The sequence below is a fragment of the Lemur catta genome, chromosome 8 (assembly GCF_020740605.2).
Source record: "Lemur catta isolate mLemCat1 chromosome 8, mLemCat1.pri, whole genome shotgun sequence".
Classification (NCBI taxonomy): domain Eukaryota; kingdom Metazoa; phylum Chordata; class Mammalia; order Primates; family Lemuridae; genus Lemur; species Lemur catta.
The window spans coordinates 55,343,920-55,366,165 of NC_059135.1; the positions used below are offsets into that span (position 1 = coordinate 55,343,920).

The 22,246-nt window shown below is 38.5% G+C and overlaps 1 protein-coding gene across 1 annotated transcript in view; it reads right to left on the bottom strand.

Annotated features, from left to right (window-relative positions):
* MYO3B (myosin IIIB) overlaps window positions 1-22,246 on the bottom strand; it is a 373,253-nt gene that overhangs the window by 136,589 nt on the left and 214,418 nt on the right. The window contains exons 23-25 of the mRNA XM_045560289.1: window positions 21,334-21,413; window positions 11,604-11,681; window positions 9,327-9,532 (exon numbers count right to left, since the gene is read on the bottom strand). Of these exons, the coding sequence (XP_045416245.1) occupies window positions 9,327-9,532; window positions 11,604-11,681; window positions 21,334-21,413 (364 nt within the window). The remainder of the gene's footprint in view (window positions 1-9,326; window positions 9,533-11,603; window positions 11,682-21,333; window positions 21,414-22,246) is intronic.

A 22,246-nucleotide genomic window follows, 5' to 3' on the forward strand; every position in this document is an offset into this window, starting at 1 on the left:
ACTTGCTTCTTGGATTCATCCAAGGATCAACCTGGGATGAGCCTTAGTAACATGAATTCAAGGATTAGAGTCCAAATAGGAAAGACTTGAAAATAGTGGTCACTTCTAAGAATGTCTGGATGTCTAGAGTCATTCCAGGCCCTCCACTGGCAAGAATATCTGAATCTCAAAGGATTACTCTAGAATCCAAGAAAGTCAACTGGTCAACTCTGGGGATGACCTCAACGAGGAGTTTTGTGGATCTTCTCCCTTAGAGTATAAATAGATAAAAGCATCAATAATAAAGTACCTTAGTTGGAGGGTAAGGAGATAGAATCATTCATTCCACTTTTTTTTGAGCACCTATTGTGTGCAAGGACTTTATTAGAGATGAGTACACACACTTAAAGGCAGAGGTGTATACATATCTTTTTAGGAGACATATCTTGTGAGGACACTTTGGTTCTTCACAAATGTTAAACAGCAACAGTTGTGTCCATAATCCCTGGGATTCACATGGCTTCCTGTAGCTGCTAGAGACCTTGCTACTCAGAAGGTGGCTATAAAATCAGGTTACCCAACTGACAAAAAGATCACAACAGAACTAATATGTCCAGTAAATTTGGTTCCTTTCCAAATGTCATTCTCTCCCCAACTCCCCAGGAAAGTACAGCCTTAAAAATGCTCTTATTGCCACAAACATTTTGGGATCTCATTTTAAGAATCAGTATCTGAGCTTCTATTTAAAAATTACCTTCAAAGTTGGTAAATTTTTGTTGTGTGTTAGTTGTTGAAAATAGCCAAGATTAATTCAATGCTAAGTCTAATAGAAAAGGTGATCAAACTAGGTGTTCCTATAAGTCAAATAAGATAATTGTGTGCTGAGGTCTGAAGGAAGCTCCAAATATGAAATATTGTGAGCAACAGAGGATTGTTGGAACAAATAATTTCTGAAGCTGTTGAGAGGACCAACCCCAACCTCAAAGAATATGAAAATCTAGTGTCCATTCCATTATGCCATGTATGCATTTAGACTCTAATTCTTTTATGCAGCTGTATGTTCTCTCTGACACTGCCAGGGAATTCTACAAATTTACAACCCTTCATTAATTTCATTTTAATCACAATGGGAAGATATAGGAAAATAGTAATCAGAAATATTACACTATGGAAAGGGAAGATCTGAAAAACAGAAAATTTAAGGTGTTATTCACATTGGGTAGATCTCATATAGTCCCAGATTACAGTACACAAAATCCCACATAATAGTGAAGTACAGCCTAAGCAACATAGTGAGACCTCATCTCTACAAAAAATAGAAAAATTCTCTGGGTATAGTGGCACACGCCTGTAGTCCCAGCAACTCCAAAGACTCAGGCAGGAGGATCACTTGAGCTGAGGAGTTTGAGGCTGCAATGAGCTATTATGACACTACTGCACTCTATCCTGGCAACAGAGCAAGGCCTTGTCTTTAAAAAGAGAAGCTATCTTTCTTGCTGGAAATTTCCTACATTATATGCACAACTACGATGTCCTGGGTCAGGGAAGTAAAAATAAATTTTAAAAGAAAATCGGATATACAGTACAAGAAAGATGATATACATTAATGAATTTATTTTTTGTACTTATTTTATTTTTTCTTATTTCTTATTTTTATTCATTTATACTATAAGCAGGTAATATATGAAAAGGACAACGAGGTAAAAATGGTGGATTGAATACGTACATTTACTTTTTCTCCCTCCTGAAACTCCAATAAAATGACAGCAAGGGGATTTTTTTTAAAGGCATAAATGTTTTGTGAAGAAAGAGAAAAGGAGATAAGGAAGAGAGAGAAGATAAGCACAAAAAGATTTTGATAACAGGAAAGCAGGAGGAAAAATGGTAACAGATTTAGCAGAACTGAGAAAGCTAAATCCTAAATTACAACGGGGAAAAATGAGAAGGAATCTGATTTATACCAACCCTCTACCCCTCTGCAAAGACTCAGAAATTGACAGGCCCAGAAAGCTCTGAAAATGTGGGTAAGGGAAGATCTAAAACAGGTGAATTTCTTATAAGTTATTAGGTCATTAAATATGAAATGCCTAATTTCAAATCAAAAGTTTATTATATGTCAAACAAGAAGCAGTACAATTAATCAAAGTATGTGCCTAAACTATCAACACAGTTTTGCCGTCTTAATGGTAGCTTGTTTATGCCAGGAGCAAAGAAGCCTGGAGAGTGAGTGGCAATGAAACTGCAGAAGGCGTTTTTCCACAGCTTGTTGAGAATAAATATTTTTCCTTGTAAGAAGTGGTCCAAAGCCTGGAAGAAGTGGTAGTCAGTTGGTGCAAGGTCTGGTGAATATGGTGGATGACAGAGAGTTTCCAAGTCCAGCCTCTGTACTTTGAGCAGTGTTGTTTGTGCAACATATGGTCGAGCGTTGTCTTGCAAGAAGATTGGCCTATCTCTATTGACCAATCTCAGCTGCTTAATCGCAAGTATCCTTCTCATTTTGTCCATTTGGTTGCAGGAGACATCCACTGTAATCAATTGACCAGGTTTCATGAAGCTGTAGTGGATAATACCAGCACTGGACCACTAAACAGAAAGCATTAGCTTTTTTTGATGAATATTCAGTTTTGTACTGTGTTTTGGCACTTCCATCTTTATCCAACCATTGTGCCAAACACTTGCAATTGTCAAAAACAGTCCATTTTTCACCACATGTAATAATATGGTATAGAAATGGTTTGCCTTTATGTTGTGACAGCAAAGAAAGGCAAGCTTCAAGACGATTTCTCTTTTAAAGCTCATTTAATTCATGCAGAACCCATCTATCCAGCTTCTTTACCTTGCCGATTTGTTTCAAATGATCTAATATTGTTGGAATAGTAACATCAAACCTTGCTGCTAATTCACACGTACATTGAGATGGATTCACTTCCACTACAGATTTCAGCTCATCATTATCCACCTTGGTCTCAGGTTACCCATGTGGCTCATTTTTAAGATTAAAATCACTAGAACAGAAGTTCTCAAATCATCGACATACTGTGTGTTCATTAGCCACATCCTTTCCAAACACTTTGTTGATATTTAGAGCGGTCTGAGCAGCATTGGTTCCACAATGGAACTCATATTTGAAAATAACATGCAGTTTTGACTTATCCATGATTTCACAAAAATTGCCCTAAAAAAATCTGAAAGAGAATCACAAGCCAAAACGTGTGGTTGAAAGAATGAGAATGTACCTTCACAATAAAAATAAAACAAGAAGTGTCAAAGTGAAATGTCAGTGATATCAACTAACTTAGTACTTAAGGAAATCAGACATTTCATACTTAATAACCTAATACTTAAGCAGCAGTCAAATCCCCAGATTTTCCTCCCCAACTCTAGAGCCAGATTTTCTAGAAAATTCTGCCTGTAATCAGCCAGAACTGAGTGGTACTGAGCCAAAAACGGAAAAGCAAGTGAATGCTTTTACATACTGAATGTTGAGACTTCCAGCTCTCTTCTGCCACTGGACTCCTAGAACCCTGGTACCTAAATCTATGCAGAAGACTGGCCTATTAGAATTTTTCTGAGGCTAAACATAAATCTGTTCATTGAATCAACATTTGAGAATCTTTGTATTCATCTGGGTAGCTGGTCATCAATGCTGTGATTGAGCTGCTACACCCAGGGAGAATGTCATGGGAGTGCTACTAAGACCCTAATTCTGCACAGAAGGGGAATCTGATTCAGCTTGTACCCCATTAGGACATTATACATGCTGCCAAAAGGAATAGAGGGGGTCTCCTTTTAATGCCCCAAAGAGGCAGAAAGCAGCAGGTAAATTCAGAAGCCAAAGGCAGCTGGCCAACAACTTAAGGCAGAGATTGTACAGGAAGAAGGAAAATCTACAGACCCAAACAAACAGAAAGACACTTTTGTCAAGAGGATAAGAAATAATGATAAGAATTTTCCAGTATGGACAGGAAAAAGCAGCCTTCTTGAGCAAAGCAATTACTAAAGACTATACGTAAAGTACAAAGGCTGGGAGAAGAGACCTTGACAAAGTGGAGTGATATCCCGCATGGTCCTATGTGGGACAAGAACATAATGGACCACACTGAAAGGATCAGAGAAATGTGTCAAATGCAAGAAGATGAATCCAAATTGGGCCAGAATAGACTGGGTTCTCTCTAACCCCTTAGTGAAGTGGAGCTGGAAACTGTTTTCAATAGCCCACTATATTGTATGTGAAGTTCTATAAAAACAAAACAAAATATGCTTAACTTAAAGCTATAATAACTATACATAATTCTTATTCTAAGGTTAAATTCAGTTATTGTCAACAAAATTTTTGTTCTCAGAAAATTCTGAATTAAAGGGCTCCTACAGATAGGTAGATACCTGGGCTGGGGTGGACCTTTCTGCATTGTTACAGTTGCTTCTAGGAAACAGAATGGTCAAAACAAAGTGTAATGGATGCCTATTGTTTTAGCCTATCCATACCCCTCTCTCCTTCCTTTAACAGAGCCGTTTAGGCTATGGTTTAAGTGGGGCTGACTCCATCCCTGGCATTTGACCTGAGGCCCTGCCAATCATGTCCCTGGGTATAGTGGTTGGTTCAGGAGTGGGCATGTGATTCAAGCTGGGACCATCACAGAGTTCCTTGTGTAAGAACTCTCAGAAACTCTCTTGCTGCTGATGTTGCTAAGCCCATAGAAGACTCCAGGGACCATCTTTGCCAACATGTAAGTAGAGCCTGCTTGGCTGATAAGAGACTCAAAAGAGGGGAAAACAAACTTGATGAAAGGAAAAGGACAGTGGCTTGGTAAAATTGTTTGATTCTCTGGATTCAGACATATCTTTTCAACTTCCCAGTTTTATAAGCTGATATATCACCCCCTTTTAATTCTTGCTTCAACTATTTTGAGTTGAGTTTAGGTCACTTGTTATTGAGAGATTCCTGACTAATATACCAAGTAACCAGCCTCCTTTTACAGAATAGTGCTATCATAAGATATATTTATGCTGTGTGAGGAAGGTATAAGTGGTTCCTTTTTTCTGGAGTGTAAGCTGAGAGGTGGGGACATGAGAGAGAAGAGGCTAGAAAAGTGGGCCGGAGCCAAATCAAGTAGACTCCCTATACCAAGCAGGGGAGCTAAAGCTCATGCAGTGGATGTCTGGATCAACATTTTAATCAAGGAAGCAACATGCTCAGATAGGAATTTTAGATAAATCCTATTCTCATGGCTCTTTGAAAAACAGAAAGCACATTTAGGAAACTGACAAGAGGGTGAGCAAAATTGGAACTCTCACAACATTGCTGGTGGGAAGATAAACAGGTACAGTCACTTGGAACATAGGGTTACCATATGACCCAGAAATTCTACTCATAGCTGTATACCCAAAAGAAAACATAGGTCCACATTAAAAGTTGTACATGAATGTTCAAAGAAGCATTATTCATAACAGCCAAAAAGCGGTAACAGTGCAAAAGTCCATCAACTGATAAATGAGTAAATAAAATGTGATATATCCATACAACGGAATATTATTCATCCATAAGAAGGAATAAAATACTAATACATAGTACAACATGGATGAACATTGAAAACAGTACGCTAAGTGAAAGAAGCCAGACATAAAAGGCCACATGTAGTATGATTCCACTTATATGAAATGTCTAAAATAGGGAAATCCACAGGACAGAAATTAGATCATTGGTTGCCTAGGTCTGGTGGGGTTGGTGAAAAAGGGAGGATGGCTAATGGGTATGGGCTTTCTTTTTAGATACTGAAATGTTCTAGGATTAGATGGTAATGGTTGCACAACTCTACGAATATACTAAAAACCATTGAATTTTGTCCTTTAAAACTTAGCTTTTACCATATGTGAATTATATCTTAATTAAGCTGTTAATAATAATTACAACAAAAGGCCTGGACTAAAGCCTCGGGAGAAGGGACAAGAGACTCCCAAAGGAACCTTATTGAGAAACTTCAGCAAGTTAAGCCAGCAGGGCTTTGGATTGTTTAAAGGAAGTGAGGAGGAGAGAAGTCAAAGATCACTTCTAGTTTCTAGAGGAAAGGGAGAGGAGGAATAGAAGGGAGGATGAGATGAAGGAGACACCAGGGTACCACAGCTCTCCATGCCATCATGAGAAGAAATAGAAGATGACAATGAAGGAGAAGAGGGAAGAGCTTCATGTTGCTCAACAAACAATGATATAACAACTGTCATGAATTAGGTCCTGGTAGATAAAGGTCTCCCACCCAGTGAGCTCATCTGGGCGAAGGTGAGCAACCCTGGAAGAATGACAGACTAAGTAATGCCCAGGCATCTGCAAGCAATCCCTGAAAATCTTCAGGTTGTGGGTGGGCTCTGGGTATTCCTGCCTTCTTGTCATGCAGATGAGGAAACATCCTTCACATAAATGTTGGGTTATTTGCCAAATATTACGTCTAAAAGGAGACTAGAACTCAGGTCTCCTTATTAAATGGTACTATTTACTGTAACAGTTTAATAAACAAAACATTAGACTCAGCCCTATCCTTTAGACACTTTCCAGAACATATCCCAGCACATGCAGTCATGTGTTTGTCCAGTATAGACCTTGTGAGATACTATACTTCAAGAGTGCATTGACCATGAAGACAATCAATATTCACAGTGGTTTTTTGTGACGTCCTTCAACAGCATGACTTTAAGGAGATTTCAACTATGTACATGCCCAGCATTTCCAGGTAGCCTCTTTCATGATTAGCTAAGAACTGTTGAGGCTCAGAAAACAATACCCCAAATGAAGGCCTCAGAAATATCCTCAGAAGCAAAAGTTTTTCTCTGACTTTCTCCTGCCTTTCTATCTCTCAGTCTCAGTCTTTCCCAAGACTAGCCATAGAAACTAAAATCCTATTCCCCGAGAAGGGTCATAGAAACCAGAACCCCTTTTCCCCAAAGCCAACCATAAAACCTAAAAATATTACTCTAACTTTCCCTTTGCCTTTCTGTGTAAAAACTGGCCATAAAGAAATTATCTGACCTACCTTGTTTGACTGTAGGCTATAAGACCCCCATTCCAGAGAGGGCCCTGCCCTATACCCAGAAAGAAGGAATGCATGCTCAGAGAGGCCAAGAAGAATCTAGACAGACAGGCCTTCCTGGGTTTCCCCACTCAGACTATTAGCATTAGATCATACCCTTTTTCCCCAATCATGTTACTACATGGCTGTCCTTACTTTATTGAACCTTAACATAAAAATGGACAATTTCCCCTGTATTTTTGCATTTTCATTCTGAAGGTTCTCACGTATACACATTAAGTGCCTCTTCTCTAATTAATCTGCCTTTTGCAAGTTGATTTTTCCGTGAACCTTCAGTGGGCCATGCCCTCGGCCCTTACAGAGCATAAAGGTTTCTAACTCACTTGGCTCCATTGGTGAGATGGTGTTGGGGACACCTGCTTCCTCAAAGGCTCTATGATTAGAGGATAAGTAAGGGTACTTCTAAGTCATTTTGCTAGAAAATTCAATGATGATGGGGCAAGGAAGCATTTTTGGTTTTGTCAAGTCTGTAGACTTGGGCAATATGGGGTTTGGGAAGTCCTTCCCCTTTCTGGAACCCAACAACATAATCCCAAGAACACCACCTTTTAGGTGTCAGGGTTTCAGTCCTGAATGCCAGAATATATTAAAAAAATGTAAAAAGTAACATTAAATGAGTCTGTGTCTTTTATTTACCTCCACTTGATAAACCCTGAATGGCTCTGCTCCCTGCCTTTGATTGTTTTGTCTACATATTTCCAGCTAAGAGTTTACAAAACAACACTCTTGAACAGGAAGATAAGAAGCGCACCTATTTGTTGAATAACATCAAGGGGGAAAACTGCAAGCTCATCCATTTTGTTAAGTTGCTCAAAAGGATCAAAATACCAATTAACTTGCTGGCTCAGAAATCTTTGATATCCTCAGATTTACTGACATTTTGAAACTCTTGTTCATACTTGCCTAATGGCTTTATGATTACGAACAAAGAAGTGCCAATCTGTTTAGCAGGTGACCTGTTTTCTTAAATATTTTTATGTATTCAAACACTTCATTGCTAAAAATACTTGACTAGTCACATTCATGAACTAAAATAATCTTTTTTTCTTCTTCTACCCTCAAATTTAAGAGGAAGAAAAGAAGCACAAAGATACTTTTTTTTAAAAAATAGAAGCCATTTCGTTCTTATTTTTAATTTAAAAATTTTCACCACAAGGAACTTGTTTTTGCTTTTCTTTTCCATGGAATTTAGCACTTTGAAAGACTTTATGAAGCAAGCTACTGTATTTAGGATCCATTCTTTCCTGAGAAAAAGTTGGAAAAATGACCTTGGGTACATGTTTCAGAATAGAGGTAAAAAGATACTAACGATGGCTATTGGGGTGAGACAGATTCTATGATGGATTTTATAATAATATTCTTCACTGAGTATCTTCAGATAGCAGTGCTTCTCAGAGGTGGGTTTTTTGGTTGTTGTTATTGTTTTCTTTATTTCTTCACAGGAAATTCTGTGACAATTCTACCTGTGATCCCATGCGTATATAAGGCATTCCTACGGCAGCTGTGCAGAAAAGAGCAGCATTTCATTCTTACAAGTCAGTTTCTGGATTTCGAAAGCTCCATGCAATTTATTTCAAAAAAATTGATTGAATGCAGTGGACTGAGGAGATTAAAAGCGTGGATGCAGAAACCAGACTGCCTGGGTTCAAATCCTGGCTCTACCGTCTACCAGCATGAGACTTTAGGAAACTCACTTAATTTCATTGTGCCCCAATTTTCTCACCAGAAATGGGGATAATAATGGGGATAAAAATGGGGATAATAATAGAGCCTAGCTTATGGGGTTGGTCTATGGATCAAATGAGATTATACATTTTAGGACAGTGCCCTAAAATGTCCTGCACTGTGTAAGTGTGTTTAGGTGCTATGTATGTGTTAATTACCGTATTATATTATGCCAGAGTCTAGAAGAGGAGTGGGTGCTTGAGTACATTCAAATTCACCAGAATCCTGGACCCACTTATGGAGAGTATTTTCATCATAACAATTAAATATCCGGAGAATTTGAGAACTAACGATTTATAACGTACAAATGCCTGTGGACATTTAAAAAAATACAATCAGAAGGAAGCTTAACCTGTCCCCTGGATCACTGCAGTTTAGTTGGATCACAATAAAAATGCAACATTTAAGCAAGTAAGTGGTAGCTGGTAATTAGCCAATTGCATGTTTGGAGGGAAGGGGGCAGGAGGAGTAACCCCAAGGGACAGAGACGGCCAGGGTAGAGCTACATTTACAATAACGTATTTCCAAAGATGCTGGTCTGACCTTTTCACAAACTCTTCAAAGAGGATACGGTGGGAATAGCCCTGCCGGCGGATGCTGACTGTCTCCAAGATCCCCGTGGAGCGGAGCTGGGCCAACACCCTCTCTCGGGAAAACTGCAGGGCCTCTCGGTCATCATTAGGCTTAATGCAGCGCACAAAGTGGGGCTGTCCAACCACCATTTTGGAGAGCAGATCCATCAGAGAATACTACAGGGGAGAAAAACGCACATGAAATGAAGCTACCAGTAATGTAACAGATAATTACAACACAGGTCTGCAGGGGCCTCCAGAGCAGTTTGAGGCTTGTGAACGACTCATGGACCTTTTTGAGACAGAACATGAAATTAGCAAACGGAGATGATAATATAAGTTCTACTTATAGCTGCCTGCAGATTCAAAAGCATTCTTTAAACATTACCTAGCACCAAGCAATATTCCTACATGGCAGAACTTTAGCTAAGAACATACTCTAGGTTACCCTGTAACTCCATTGCCAGAAGCAGAATGCTTGTCTCTGGTATGCCAAGCCAATACTCCACAATCTGTAACTGTAATTTAAAATGTCCAGCTTCGGGGGAAGGAATTAATTGCTTCTTTAACCTCAGAACCATCAGAAAATTTAAGCAAATCCTACTGATACTATTGCTAATGAGGTAATGGAACAAAAAAGAAAGATAGAAAAAGAAGGCAAATAAAACAAGACAATTGGAAAAAAGGAAGATTATAATGAAAATCAACAAACATATACCAACCAGCTGGTACAGGGATCTCACAGAAAGAAGAGGAAAGGACATGGAAAACCAGAAGGGTGCTTGTGCACAGAAGCCTCAGTTGCTCCTCAGGGACATTCATTGTTGGAGGTCCTCTTTTGGGCATGCCTTCATGGGCAATTACAAGCTACACAGAAAATCAGTTCCATTATTTCATAATCATTCCTCCTACTGATCAAAATTGGTGTAACCTAGCTTATCAAGGCACCTTATTTTTCAGGTTTAGCATTTGGAAACTGGTATTTTGAGGACACCAAATGAGCTGTCATGGGTATGTTTCTGAAAAACTATAAGCCAGAGGCTTCTCTACTGATAGAGGCGGCCCTAGAATCTTGAAGATAATCTCACAGAGTCAGTATAGCCTACAAATCCCATGGTAAAACACATACACACACACACACACACACACCCCAAGGGTTACCAGGAGGATGAGGATGAAGATAGAGCTACCAAATGGGGCAGGACCAGGTGGGTCTCAAGAAACAAGTAACAAGTAGAAATGTCCAGACATTAGAATGATGAGACAGGGGCAGAATGCCCACCTGCCAGAGATGCTATAGCAGGAAACACTGCATGGATGGAGTACTGGACCCAAAGGTCTGGGGCCTCTGCAATTCATACCCTGAGCCCAATTTTAGTCTGCCTCTGAAGCACAGTTGGCTAAGCTGGACTGCTTCCCTTTAGATCCTTCTTGGCATCACTAGCTTTCCATGGTGCCTCCTATCCACAGCGCTGGGTTCCAGGTCCTACCCTTCAACCTGCTTCGCTCCTCCAGCTTCCTGCTGACCTCTTATCCCTGCCAAGTCCCTTCCTGTGCCAGCCTCATCTTACCACCTTATTCTGCTCTCCCTAAGATCAGTTCCAACTCTGTCCAAACAGCATTTCTACCACGATGCTACCTGGACCTTAGCTCCCCGTGGCACATGATCTCTAAAGGGTTTCTAACTCCAATGCTTTATAATTTGAAGATAAGCAAATCTGTGCAAATTTTTACAAGAATGCATGTGTCTTATCTTTGCTATGTAACGTACATTTAACAGAGCCCTTCCAGAGACAATGTTTTTGCCCAAAGGAGACATTGTACTAGATGAAATAGAAATCGAGGTGGCAGAAACGGGAAATAATACAGCCCAAGTAATGGGTTTTATAATAGGTCAATTCAATCTAGGAAAATAAAGTCAATGCTAAGATTCTCTCAGTATCTGAACTTGATAACCCACCTTCTGGAATTTTATTAACTATTATTCAGTACGCTGGAAAAGTGGCTGACTCCAACAGCTTTAAGGCCAAGAAGCAACTCAAATGCTAAGAGAATCACCACATTCAATGGACAAGACTGTGTGCCCAGTGGTCTCTCCCTGCCATGCTTCCCCCTCCCCCTACCTTCCTTAACTGGCTCCTGTATTTTGCCCTTGTTTTAATGACTCTTTCCTATCTGGGCCTCTCATAGAAGGCTTGGAGAGTCCTTTCTGGAAGGAGGCAGAATAGAGATCAAGAAGACTCCATACCCGGAAGTAAGAAGCCATGGTTTGCCTCTTCATGTTGGTGGTTTCTTCTGGATGCCGTATCACCTCCAGAGTGTCTACCTGGAAGCATAGGTAGAAGGAATTGGTTTGAGGATGTAAACACTTAATTCTTCTCCAGGTTTTCCAAAATCTGAAAGACTGTTTGGTCAAACATCTGAGGGACCATGGACACAATAATGTACACTGTGGGGAGAATTTTTAAAACCATATAAAAGACAAAAAAAGTAATGTGCACTGTTCTATTCATTTGACAATACCACTGCATTCTGTGAAGTACCATATGGTCTCAGTGTAAACTCCTATTAATGCTATTTCTATATTTCTCCATCTTTTAACGGGCACCTGTTAAATTTTCCAGTAATGTCACATGAGACCACCTATGTCTTAAAGGAAAACTGGGCAAAGGCCCATGAGGCTGAGCATTTATAAAAACATGATAGACCTAAAGCCCAGGTTGTACTGCAGGGAATGAGGCCAGCACCGGTTGCCTTCCATGCCATGAGATCCTGATGCTGTAACACTCCCCTTGCCTCCTATAGTTCCCACATGCTCACTGCAGACGAGCTAAGGTACCAAATACTCAGGAACCTAGTGGGATATACATGTTCCCAATCATCTATCCCAACTACCTGGGCTGACTAGAAGGAATTTATGGATGAAAACAGTTACAGGGATCGAATGCAAGCAGCCTGTGATTCAGTATGGTAACTCAACAACAAAAACTCTGCTTTGGTTTACAGAAGACATGAGTGGCATTTAGCACCAGCCTTGCTGTGGCAGCTTTCCATCTACTTTGAACAGGTGGCAAGGGTATGAAGTAGGAATGTCTGAACTGGAAGATGCTGCTGTCAGCACATGGCTTTGACTTGGTGTACTGTTGTCCAGGCAGCAATTTCCCCATAGGGTAAGGATGCCTGCCTCCTTCTTCAGTGAAAATGAAAAATGGGTGCTAAAAGGGGCCGGACCTGGGCTGCGGTAAGGGGTGGGGGCACAGGGAGAAGGGAAATAATGAGGCTTACCTGGAGGGATATTTATGAGATTGTGTGCAAAATGAAAGGAAATATTTCAATTGGATTTAGAAAAAACAGGTTTATTTAAGAAGGGGACAAACCATGGAGTTATGTTATCAAAAACTAGAAGGCAACCTAAACAGTGAGCAGGAATATGACATATGAGGGATAGTGCAGCTTTCTTTTTATGGGCTGCACTTTGGATGCCATCAGTCCATTCATATGCAGCTGAAACAATGATACAACCACCGATAGGTTTGACTTTTTACTTTCTTTAATGATTGGAGACCAAGGCAGGAGAATTGCTTGAGGCCAGGAGTTCAAGACCAGCCTGGGCAATATAATGAGACCCTGTTTCTACCAAAAAAAAAAAAAAATTTAGACAGGCATGGTGGTGTGGGCCTGTAGTCCTAGCTACTTGGGAGGCTGAAACAGGAAGATCTCTTGAGCCCAGGAGTTCAAGGCTGCAGTGAGATATGATTGTGCCATTGTACTCTGCCTAGGCAACAGAGTGATACTTTGTCTCTAAAAAAAACAAAAAACAATTTTTTTAGCAAGAAAGGAGGAAAGGAAAGCTTCTGTGTTTAGAATGAAGGTTGCTCTAATGAAGAAAAGGGAAGACAAACACAACATACCCGCCCCACCTGCTCAGATGGTGTTGCATTCTCTCCAAGGTCATGAGATGGGTATACTTGGGATGTTTCTTACCCCTTTTCATCCCCATTTGAGGACAGAGCTCAGAGCTGGTGAGGTTTGGAGGTAAGCTAATCAGGACTGAAGGAAAGATCTTGGCTAGGATTGGACTTTGGCTGAATTGTAAATTCTAAGAGTTTTCTTCAACTTTTTTCTTCTTATTTTCTTCTTCCACACTCTACCCCACCACCTGACCTCCAAACACACACACACACAGAAAACTTTTGAGAATTTCTCTACTACTTTCTTTTATTCAGGGATCCTCCCTGAAAAAGCACCTCTTACTTTGAACTTTGCTTTTCCTCCTTCATTCCCTCCCTTTTTATTCAAATTAGCCAGTGAGCACCAGCCCCACAGGTACCTTGAAAGAGCAACTGAATAGCTCATCCATATTTCTCTATTAGTAGGTATTGATGAATTGACCTATTACCCTCCCTCAGAACACACAGCAGACCCTTGGTATTTCAGAATGTAACAGTTTAGTGACCAGAAAATCCTTGATGTGTATTATTGCAGCTGAGACATAATTTAAACGAATCAGCATTATTTTCAAGATCAGTACCCGTCCCCTCCAGCAAATTGGACAAATACAGAATGAAGTGCCAATTTGCACTCCAAAAGTTATAAGGCTGTATGGGCAGGAGGGAGCCCCTGTCTAACCACCCAGAATCTGTGTTTCAATATAACATAGTCCTGTCCTTGCACTCATATACAGCTTGGTATGTAAGTAAAAACCTATTCTTTGTTATACAAAACCTCAACATGCTAATGCTTGTCTGTTAGTACTGACTGTATTTGACAGAATAAATGATATGCTATTGGGGTACTGTCTAATTTAAGAATTTAGAAAGGTCTTGGGTTTGGTCAAGGGTCTCTTATATATTTGCATAGTCACAAGGTTCTCCTGAACTTGGTATGGATCTAAAAGAGAGAATTTCAGAGACACAACAAACCAGAAGTTGCCTCTCTCAACCCTTTAAACTAGATCTCTGTCTGCACCAGGCCTCCCAGAGAACTCCAAAGCCAGCCCAAAAAGGACTGAGAAGACTGCTGTCTAATCTAAGAATTTGTCTTCCTGAGTTCATTTAGATAACAGTAGTATCATTTAATTTTTAAAAAGTCTCTTAGAAACAACCAGTCAGTGGATTCTATTAGGAGCATCATCTAGCAAATACTTCTTCCCCAAAATGGGGATTTCAAAAGACCTCTCCAAAGTATCTTATATGTTTTTACCTCAGTCAGGAAAAAAAAAAAAAAAAAAAAAAACTAGAAAAACTTTCCTAGGCTCAGGGAGTGACAGAATCAGACATAGGTGGTTCAAATTCTGGCTCCTCTACTTGGTAGCTGTGTGGCCTTGGACTTGTTACCGTCATGCACTGCATAACAAGAGTTCAGTCAATGACTGCATGCATGAGGGTGGTCCCATAAGATTAGAATGTAGCCAAAAAATTTCTATTGCCTAATGATGTTGTGGCTGTCATAACACCATGGTGCAACAAATTACACACATGTTGTGGTGATATTGATGTAAACAAACCTATTGTGCTGCCAGTCATATAAAAGTATAGCACATGTAGCACAATCACATACAGTATATAATGCTGGGTAATGATAGTAAACAACTGTGTTACTGGTTTATGTATTTACTATGCTATACTTTTTTTAATCATTATTTTAGAGTGTACCCTTCTACTTACACTGAAAAAAAAAACCAGTTAACTGTGAAACAGCCTCAGGCAGGTCCTTCCGGAGGTATTCCAGTAGAAGGCATGTGTGTTATTGCCCCTGAAGACCTTTCAGTGGGACAAGGTGTGGAGGTGGAAGACAGTGATATTGATGATCCTGACCCTGTGTAGGCCTAGGCTAATGTGTGTGTTGGTGTCTTAGTTTTTAACAAAAAAGTTTAAAAAGTAAAAAAAAAAAAAATTTACAGAAAAAAGATATAAAGAAAGAAAATATTTTCGTCTGGCTGTATAGTATGTTTGTGTTTTAAGCAAAATGTTATTATAAAAGAATCAAAAAGTTTTTTAAAAAATTAAAGGTTTATAAAGTTTAAAAGTTGCAGTAAATAAGGTTAACTTATTATTGAGGAAAGAAAATTTTTTTTGATAAATTTAGTACAGCTTAGGGGGACTGTATTTATAAAGTCTACAGTAGTATACAGTAATGTCCTAGGCCTTCACATTTACTCACTGACTCATCCAGAACAACTTTCCAGTCCATGACATTATTCACAAAATAGAAAAAATAATCTTAAAATTTATATGAAACCACAAAAGACCCAAAGCCATGCTGAGCAAAAAGAACAAAACTGGAGGAATCACATTACCTGACTTCAAATTATACTACAGAGGTGTAGTAACCAAAACATCATGGTACTGACATAAAAACAAACACACAGACTAATGGAACAGAATAAATCCACACATCTGTAGTGACCTCATTTTTGACAAAGGTGCCAAGAACATACAGTTGGGAAAAGACAGTCTCATCAATAAATGGTGCTGGGAAAACTAGATATCCATATGTAGAAGAATGAAACTAGACCTATATCTCTCACCTATAGAAAAATCAAATAAAAATGGATTAAAGACTAATCTAAGATTGAAACTGTGCAACTACTAAAAGAAAACATAGGGAAATGCTTCAGGACATTGGTCTGGACAAGGACTACTTGAGCAATACCCTCAAAACACAGGCAGCCAAAGCACAATTCAACAAATTCACATCAAACTAAAAAACTTCTGATGCACAGCAAAGGAAACAATCAACAAAGGAAAGAGACAACCCACAGAATGGGAGAAAATATTTTCAAACTACCTATCTGACAAGGGATAAATAACTAGAATATATACGGAGCTCCAACACCTTAATAGGAAAAAATCAAATAATCTGATTAAAAAATGGGCAAAAACTCTGAATAGACTTTTTTCGAAAGAGGATATATAAATCGCCAACAGGTACATGAAAAAATGCTCAACATCATTAGCCATCAGAGAAATGCAAATCAAAACTACAATAGATATTACCTTACTCCAGTTAAAATGGCTTTTATCAAAATACAGGCAATAATGAACACTGGCAAGGATAAGAAGAAAGGAGAACCCTCATACACTGTTGGTGGGAATATAAATTAGTGCCACCACGATGGAGAATGGTACAGAGGTTCCTCAAAAAACTAAACATAGAATTACCATATGACCCAGCAATCCCACTGCTAGGTATATATCCAAAACAAGGGAATTTATTATATTGAAAAGATATCTACACTCCGAAGTTTATTGTAGCACTATTCACAATAGCCAAGATTTGGAATCAAGTTAAGTGTCCATCAACAGAAAAACGGATAAAGAAATTGTGATACATATACACAATGGAACATTACATAGCCACAAAAAGAATGAAATCCTGCCATTTGCAACAATGTGGATGGAACTGGAGAACATTATGGTAAGAGAAATAAGCCAAGCACAGAAAGACAAATTTCACATGTTTTTATTCATATGTGGGAGCTAAATATTAAAAACAATTGATCTCATGGAGACCACTAGGCTGGGAAGTATAGCAGGGAGGGGGGATAAAGTGGGGATGGTTAATGCGTGCAAAAATATAGTTATATAGTTAGAATGAACAGTATTTGATAGCAATAACAAAGTTACTATATAATCAACATAAGTTATGGTATACTTTAAAATAAGTAAAAGAATGGAATTGGAATGTTTCTAACATAAAGAAATGATAAACGCCTGAGGTGATGGATATGGCAATTACCCTGATTTGATTAATTCACATTATTGTCTGTATCAAAATATGACATGTATCCTATAAATGTATACAACTATTATGTACGTTTAATAATTAAAAATTTAAAATGTTAAAAAAACTCAAGGCAAAATAAACAGAATGTGATGTATTAATAACTGTGTCTTCAAACCACATATCATACAGTTTCCTAGAAATTATTTTTCAGCCTACTAATTTTTTTACTTTATTAGCTTACTGTTTTTAACCTTACTGTGTGTAACAATAGATTTTTACTGAGAGTAGGAGAAGTGTAGTTCTGTCATATTTTGGTGTTTGCTTTTTTCTTGCATTGATATTACTTAAAATTCATGATTTCTTAGCAGTAATAATTTTTAACAGCTTTATTGAGGTATAATTGGGATATAATAATTTGGACATATTTTAAAGTATACAATTTTGATTAGTTTTAACATATGTATACACCTGGGAAACCATTACCACAATCACCATGCTGTCTTGAATACACAGACTTATATTAAGCCTCAAACTCAGGTCTTTTAAGTTCTCCAACTTTATTCTTCTTTTTCAAAGAAGTTTGGGCTATCCTAGGTCCTTTGCATTTCCACATAAATTTTAGAATCAGTTTTTCTATTTACATACACACACATACACACAAGGTTGCTAGAATTCTGACTGGGAATGCACTGAATCTATAAATATATTTGGATAAAATTTTTATCTTAACATTTTTGAGTCTTTATCAAATCTGTTTATTTTCCTATCAAGTATTAGAGAGATATTAATATCTATGACTATAATTGCATATTTGTCTGTTTATACTTGCAGTTCTGTCAGTATATTGAAGATCTGTTATTAGATGTATAAAGATTTAAAATTGTTATGTCTTCTTAATAAACTAATTCCTTTATCATAATAAAAAATTTGCCTTATCTGTCAGCTAAATTTACTCTTGGATAAAGACATAGACTCCCCAAAGTCCCATAAACCATCTATAAAACAGCAATAAATGAAAAACTGAAGAATTTTTCTCCTGGTCTCTGTAAGTACTCATTATTTGCATCCTGAAATCTCAGGGGTGTGTATATTTATTATCTTCTCGACAGGGCCTTTTGTCAAGAATTTTTACTGTTATCAAGTGATACATCCATTTCTTAAGTAAAAAAAAAAACAAAACCACGAACTGCATCACCCCTCTCAAAAGCCTCTATAGTGCTGAATGGGAAGGCGAGACTGGCACTGAAAACTGGCCCTGTGCAGTGCTGCTCAATGTGCTAGAGCTGAAAGGGTTCAGGACACACTAACCCAAAATACGGGACCTTGGCACTTGAGAAAACAGCAGAAGCAGAAAGGTCATTCTCACCTTCCCCTTGCCCTTCTTCTCTGAAGCAGGCTGTAAAACCGTTTACCTCCCTTCTCCTCTGAAGACCCTTATGTGACAGATATCTTGACCTATACCTATGGGTTAGGAATATCACACAGGGACACCAAGAAGAATCTGAACAAACAGGCCTTGCTAAGTAGCCCTAGTTTATTATCATTAGATCATACCTTTTTGTTCTCTAATCATATTTCTGCATGACTGACCATAAAAATACAGATTGCCCTATTTCTTTGGGCCTTAATTTTTGAAGGTTCCCATGTCATCTAAATTTGTATACGTTTCTTTATTTATAATTTTTTTTTTTCCCGGACAGAGTCTCACTCTGTTGCCCAGGCTAGAGTGCCGCGGTGTCAGCCTAGTTCACAGCAACCTCAAACTCCTGGGCTCATGCAATCCTCCTGCCTCAGCCTCCCAAGTAGCTGGGACTACAGGCTTGTGCCACCATGCCCGGCTAATTTTTTTCTATATATTTTTAGCTGTCCAGGTAATTTCTTTCTATTTTTTTTAGTAGAGACGGGGGTCTTGTTCTTGCTCAGGCTGGTCTTGAACTCCTGACCTCGAGCAATCCTCCCTCCTCGGCCTCCCAGAGTGCTAGGATTACAGGCGTGAGCCACTGTGCCTGGCCACGTTTCTCTTATTAATCTGTCTTTCACTATAGGGGTCTCAGCCATAAACCTCATGATAGGTGAGGAAAAGATACTACTTTTTCTCCCTTACAGAGCTCAGCTCGATCCAGGGGCACTCCTGTTATTTTACACTGGGTAAGGTAGAGAGTAGCTGGAGTTAGTTTTTTTACTTGTTTATTTTGTTTTGTTTTTTATTGCTGTTGTTGCCCTTCATATTTTTGGATGCCTTAATTAGAACTTTCAACTCTCATCTCCTTTCTAAGTGAAAACAAATCTCTAGTCATTTTCATCTTACCCACACAAATTATTATTATTTTAATGATCTAAATATATGCCACATACTAGAAGGCACGTTCTTCATGTGGGTGGTGTCTGAACAATGGTAGACAGTGCAGGGAGACAGGCAATACTGTGTAAGTATGGAAGATAGAGGAACAGGCTCTGGCAGGCACCAGTAGTCAAAAAACAAACTGAGGAAAGGAGAGGAATGTGGGCATGTGAGCTGACAGGAAGTACTACTATTAAAGATGGGGGTCTTTAATCTTTTTGTGTCATTGTCCCTTTTAGAATCTGGTGGAAGCCAATGACTCCAAAAGACACACATACAGTCCATCCTTATTATTTGTGGATACTTGCTACTTGCTAAAATTTTTTGTTACCCCAAAGTCATGGTCATTCACAGACAAGCATAGAGGGCAGAAAAATTTGAGTCCCCTGAGGCACATGGTTCCAGCTGAGGTCAAACATGTGATGCTCTGTCTTCTTGTTTTAGCTCTAATGCTATAAACATGGTATTCTTTTTGAGGTCTATTTAAGTGCCACATTTTTTGTATTTTTGTGTTTTTTGTTGGTAATTTTGCTGTTTAAATGGTCCCCCAAGTATAGTGATGAAGTGCTGTCTGCTGTTCCTAAGCACAAGAAGGTTGTGATGGGCCCATGGAACTGGAGTTCATGGAACCGTCCTATTCCTAAAACATGTACATTAGATAAGATTTGTTGGTTGTGAGTCAACAACACAAATGCTGCAATTAAAATGCTGTTTTATATAAAGAAATACTGAATATAATTAATTATGTGGAAGGAATATATTAAATAAGTTCTTTTTAAACAGAAGTACACATAAAATGAGGTTATGTATTGACCGGTTGACAAAAATATTGAGACCAGAGTGTCACGGGATCCTAACCCCATATTTACCCTAGGACCAAAATGTTTCAGTATTTGCTGATTCAGAGCTGGAGGTGACTTTGTAGAACATAATTTACAAATAATGAGAATCAACTGTATTTAATACAAATAAAATTTTACATGTAATATCAAGTGGCTCTCAGAACCATTGAAACTCGTATGTAAATCTCCTATAGAGGCCTATATAGTCCATGTTTAATAGTCCCAATATCTTGCTATAAATTAGCAAGGTTGAAAAGTAGGGCATATAGTGAGTTATAATAGCAATCTGGTGTAAAAATTATTGTTAACAAAAATGATTTGAGTTCCTACTATGCGCAAGTAAGTCTTTTCTTCTCAGGGTAAGTAAGTATAAATGGGTATGTCTGCATCAATTTGGGGATAATATTCAACAGTATTAATGGATGGCTAATTACTTATTCTTTATTAAGTAAATTAATATTCATTGTAAAGAAAAACGTAAGAAAATTCACAGATGTGACCCGGTTATCATTCCATTACTTCAAGATAATTCTTTTTGGTGTTAGAATATACAATGAATATTACCCAAGCAGTCCTTGAGACCCTTGCTAAGCTTTAGCGAGAAGGGTAGAACAGTTAAAAACATTATTTTACATGTGGATATTTATAAACCCTTCTAACATCCCCCTTGCACAGACAAGTGTATACAACTCATTCTTCAGGGGGCAAAGCAGAGCAGTAGGAAACAGTCTAGTTTCTTTCCTGCTGATTCCATTTGTCCCTGTTATTGGTGTAGGCTGGTGACAGCTTCAAGGAAAATGCTTTATCTCTTCTTAGATGGACTTTATTATCAGGTGGCATTGTGCATTATCTTAAGTGGTCTTTCTGAGAATCAGGTTTGTAAGTATTCCTTGATGTTATTTCAAATATCCTAATCCCTGAATTCCTAAACACCTTCCACTTCGTTACCAGAATGTCCAGGCAAGTGGGCTGGATGAAGGGAACTAATGCTGCCCACCCTAGGATCATCTCTGGGGCAGGAGTACCCCCCTGGCCCATAACATTTTTGGTGCAATTCTGTTACTCACCTTGGTTCTCCCAGCACTGAAATGTGGAGGCAAAGATCTTGAGGCCACTGTTATCCTGGCTCTTGTCTGGGCCAAATTACCTGAGGAAAAAAAGACATGAACTTAAATTGAAGGAAAGGTTAAGGAATAGGATCACCAGGAACTTTCCCCTTGTGTCCTTGTATTTTTTTGAATTTTCCAAATAATCTGCTCTGAATTTGAAAAAATTGGAAAATTTTGAATTTTGAAACTTCAATGATATAAATTATAATAATTATAAGTTTTAAATAGTTTATTTAAAAATTATAAATAAAATAAAATTTATATTAGTTTTATAAACAAAAAGAAACAGCATACAACTATTAAATTCACTGAACAAATCAGAAATAGAAGGAAATTTCCTCAACGTAATAGAGGCCATATATGAAAAGCCCACAGCTAACATTATACTCAACAGTGAAAACCTGAAAGTTTTTCTCTAAGATCAGGAACAGGATGTAGGGAGCAAAGGCTCTTGCCCTGCTAAGGTTCACTGAAAAATCACTGACATGAGGCAGATTGATTAACAGGAGGAAAAAGTTACAAATTTATTTTAATGTTCATACACAGGAACCCTCAGAATGAAGATTCTACTCCTCAGTGAAGTTCAGAGGTTTTTAAACAACAGGGGCTTGAAAGCAGAAAAACAGGGAGGGAAAGAGGAAGAGGCTTAACTAGCAAAGCTGGTCTTGTTATGTAAATGAAACCTTACAGGTAGCAACCCTTAGAGAGAATAGATAGTATAGATGGTAAATGTTTTTTCCCCCCACACCTATAAAGGTGTCTAGATTGGCAAAGGACAGACTTGGCCGCATTTTCTACCGATGTAAACTCCCCCCTCCCCCCAAAAGTCAGTTTTGCAGTGTTACTTCTATCTCAAAAACATGTCAAAGAA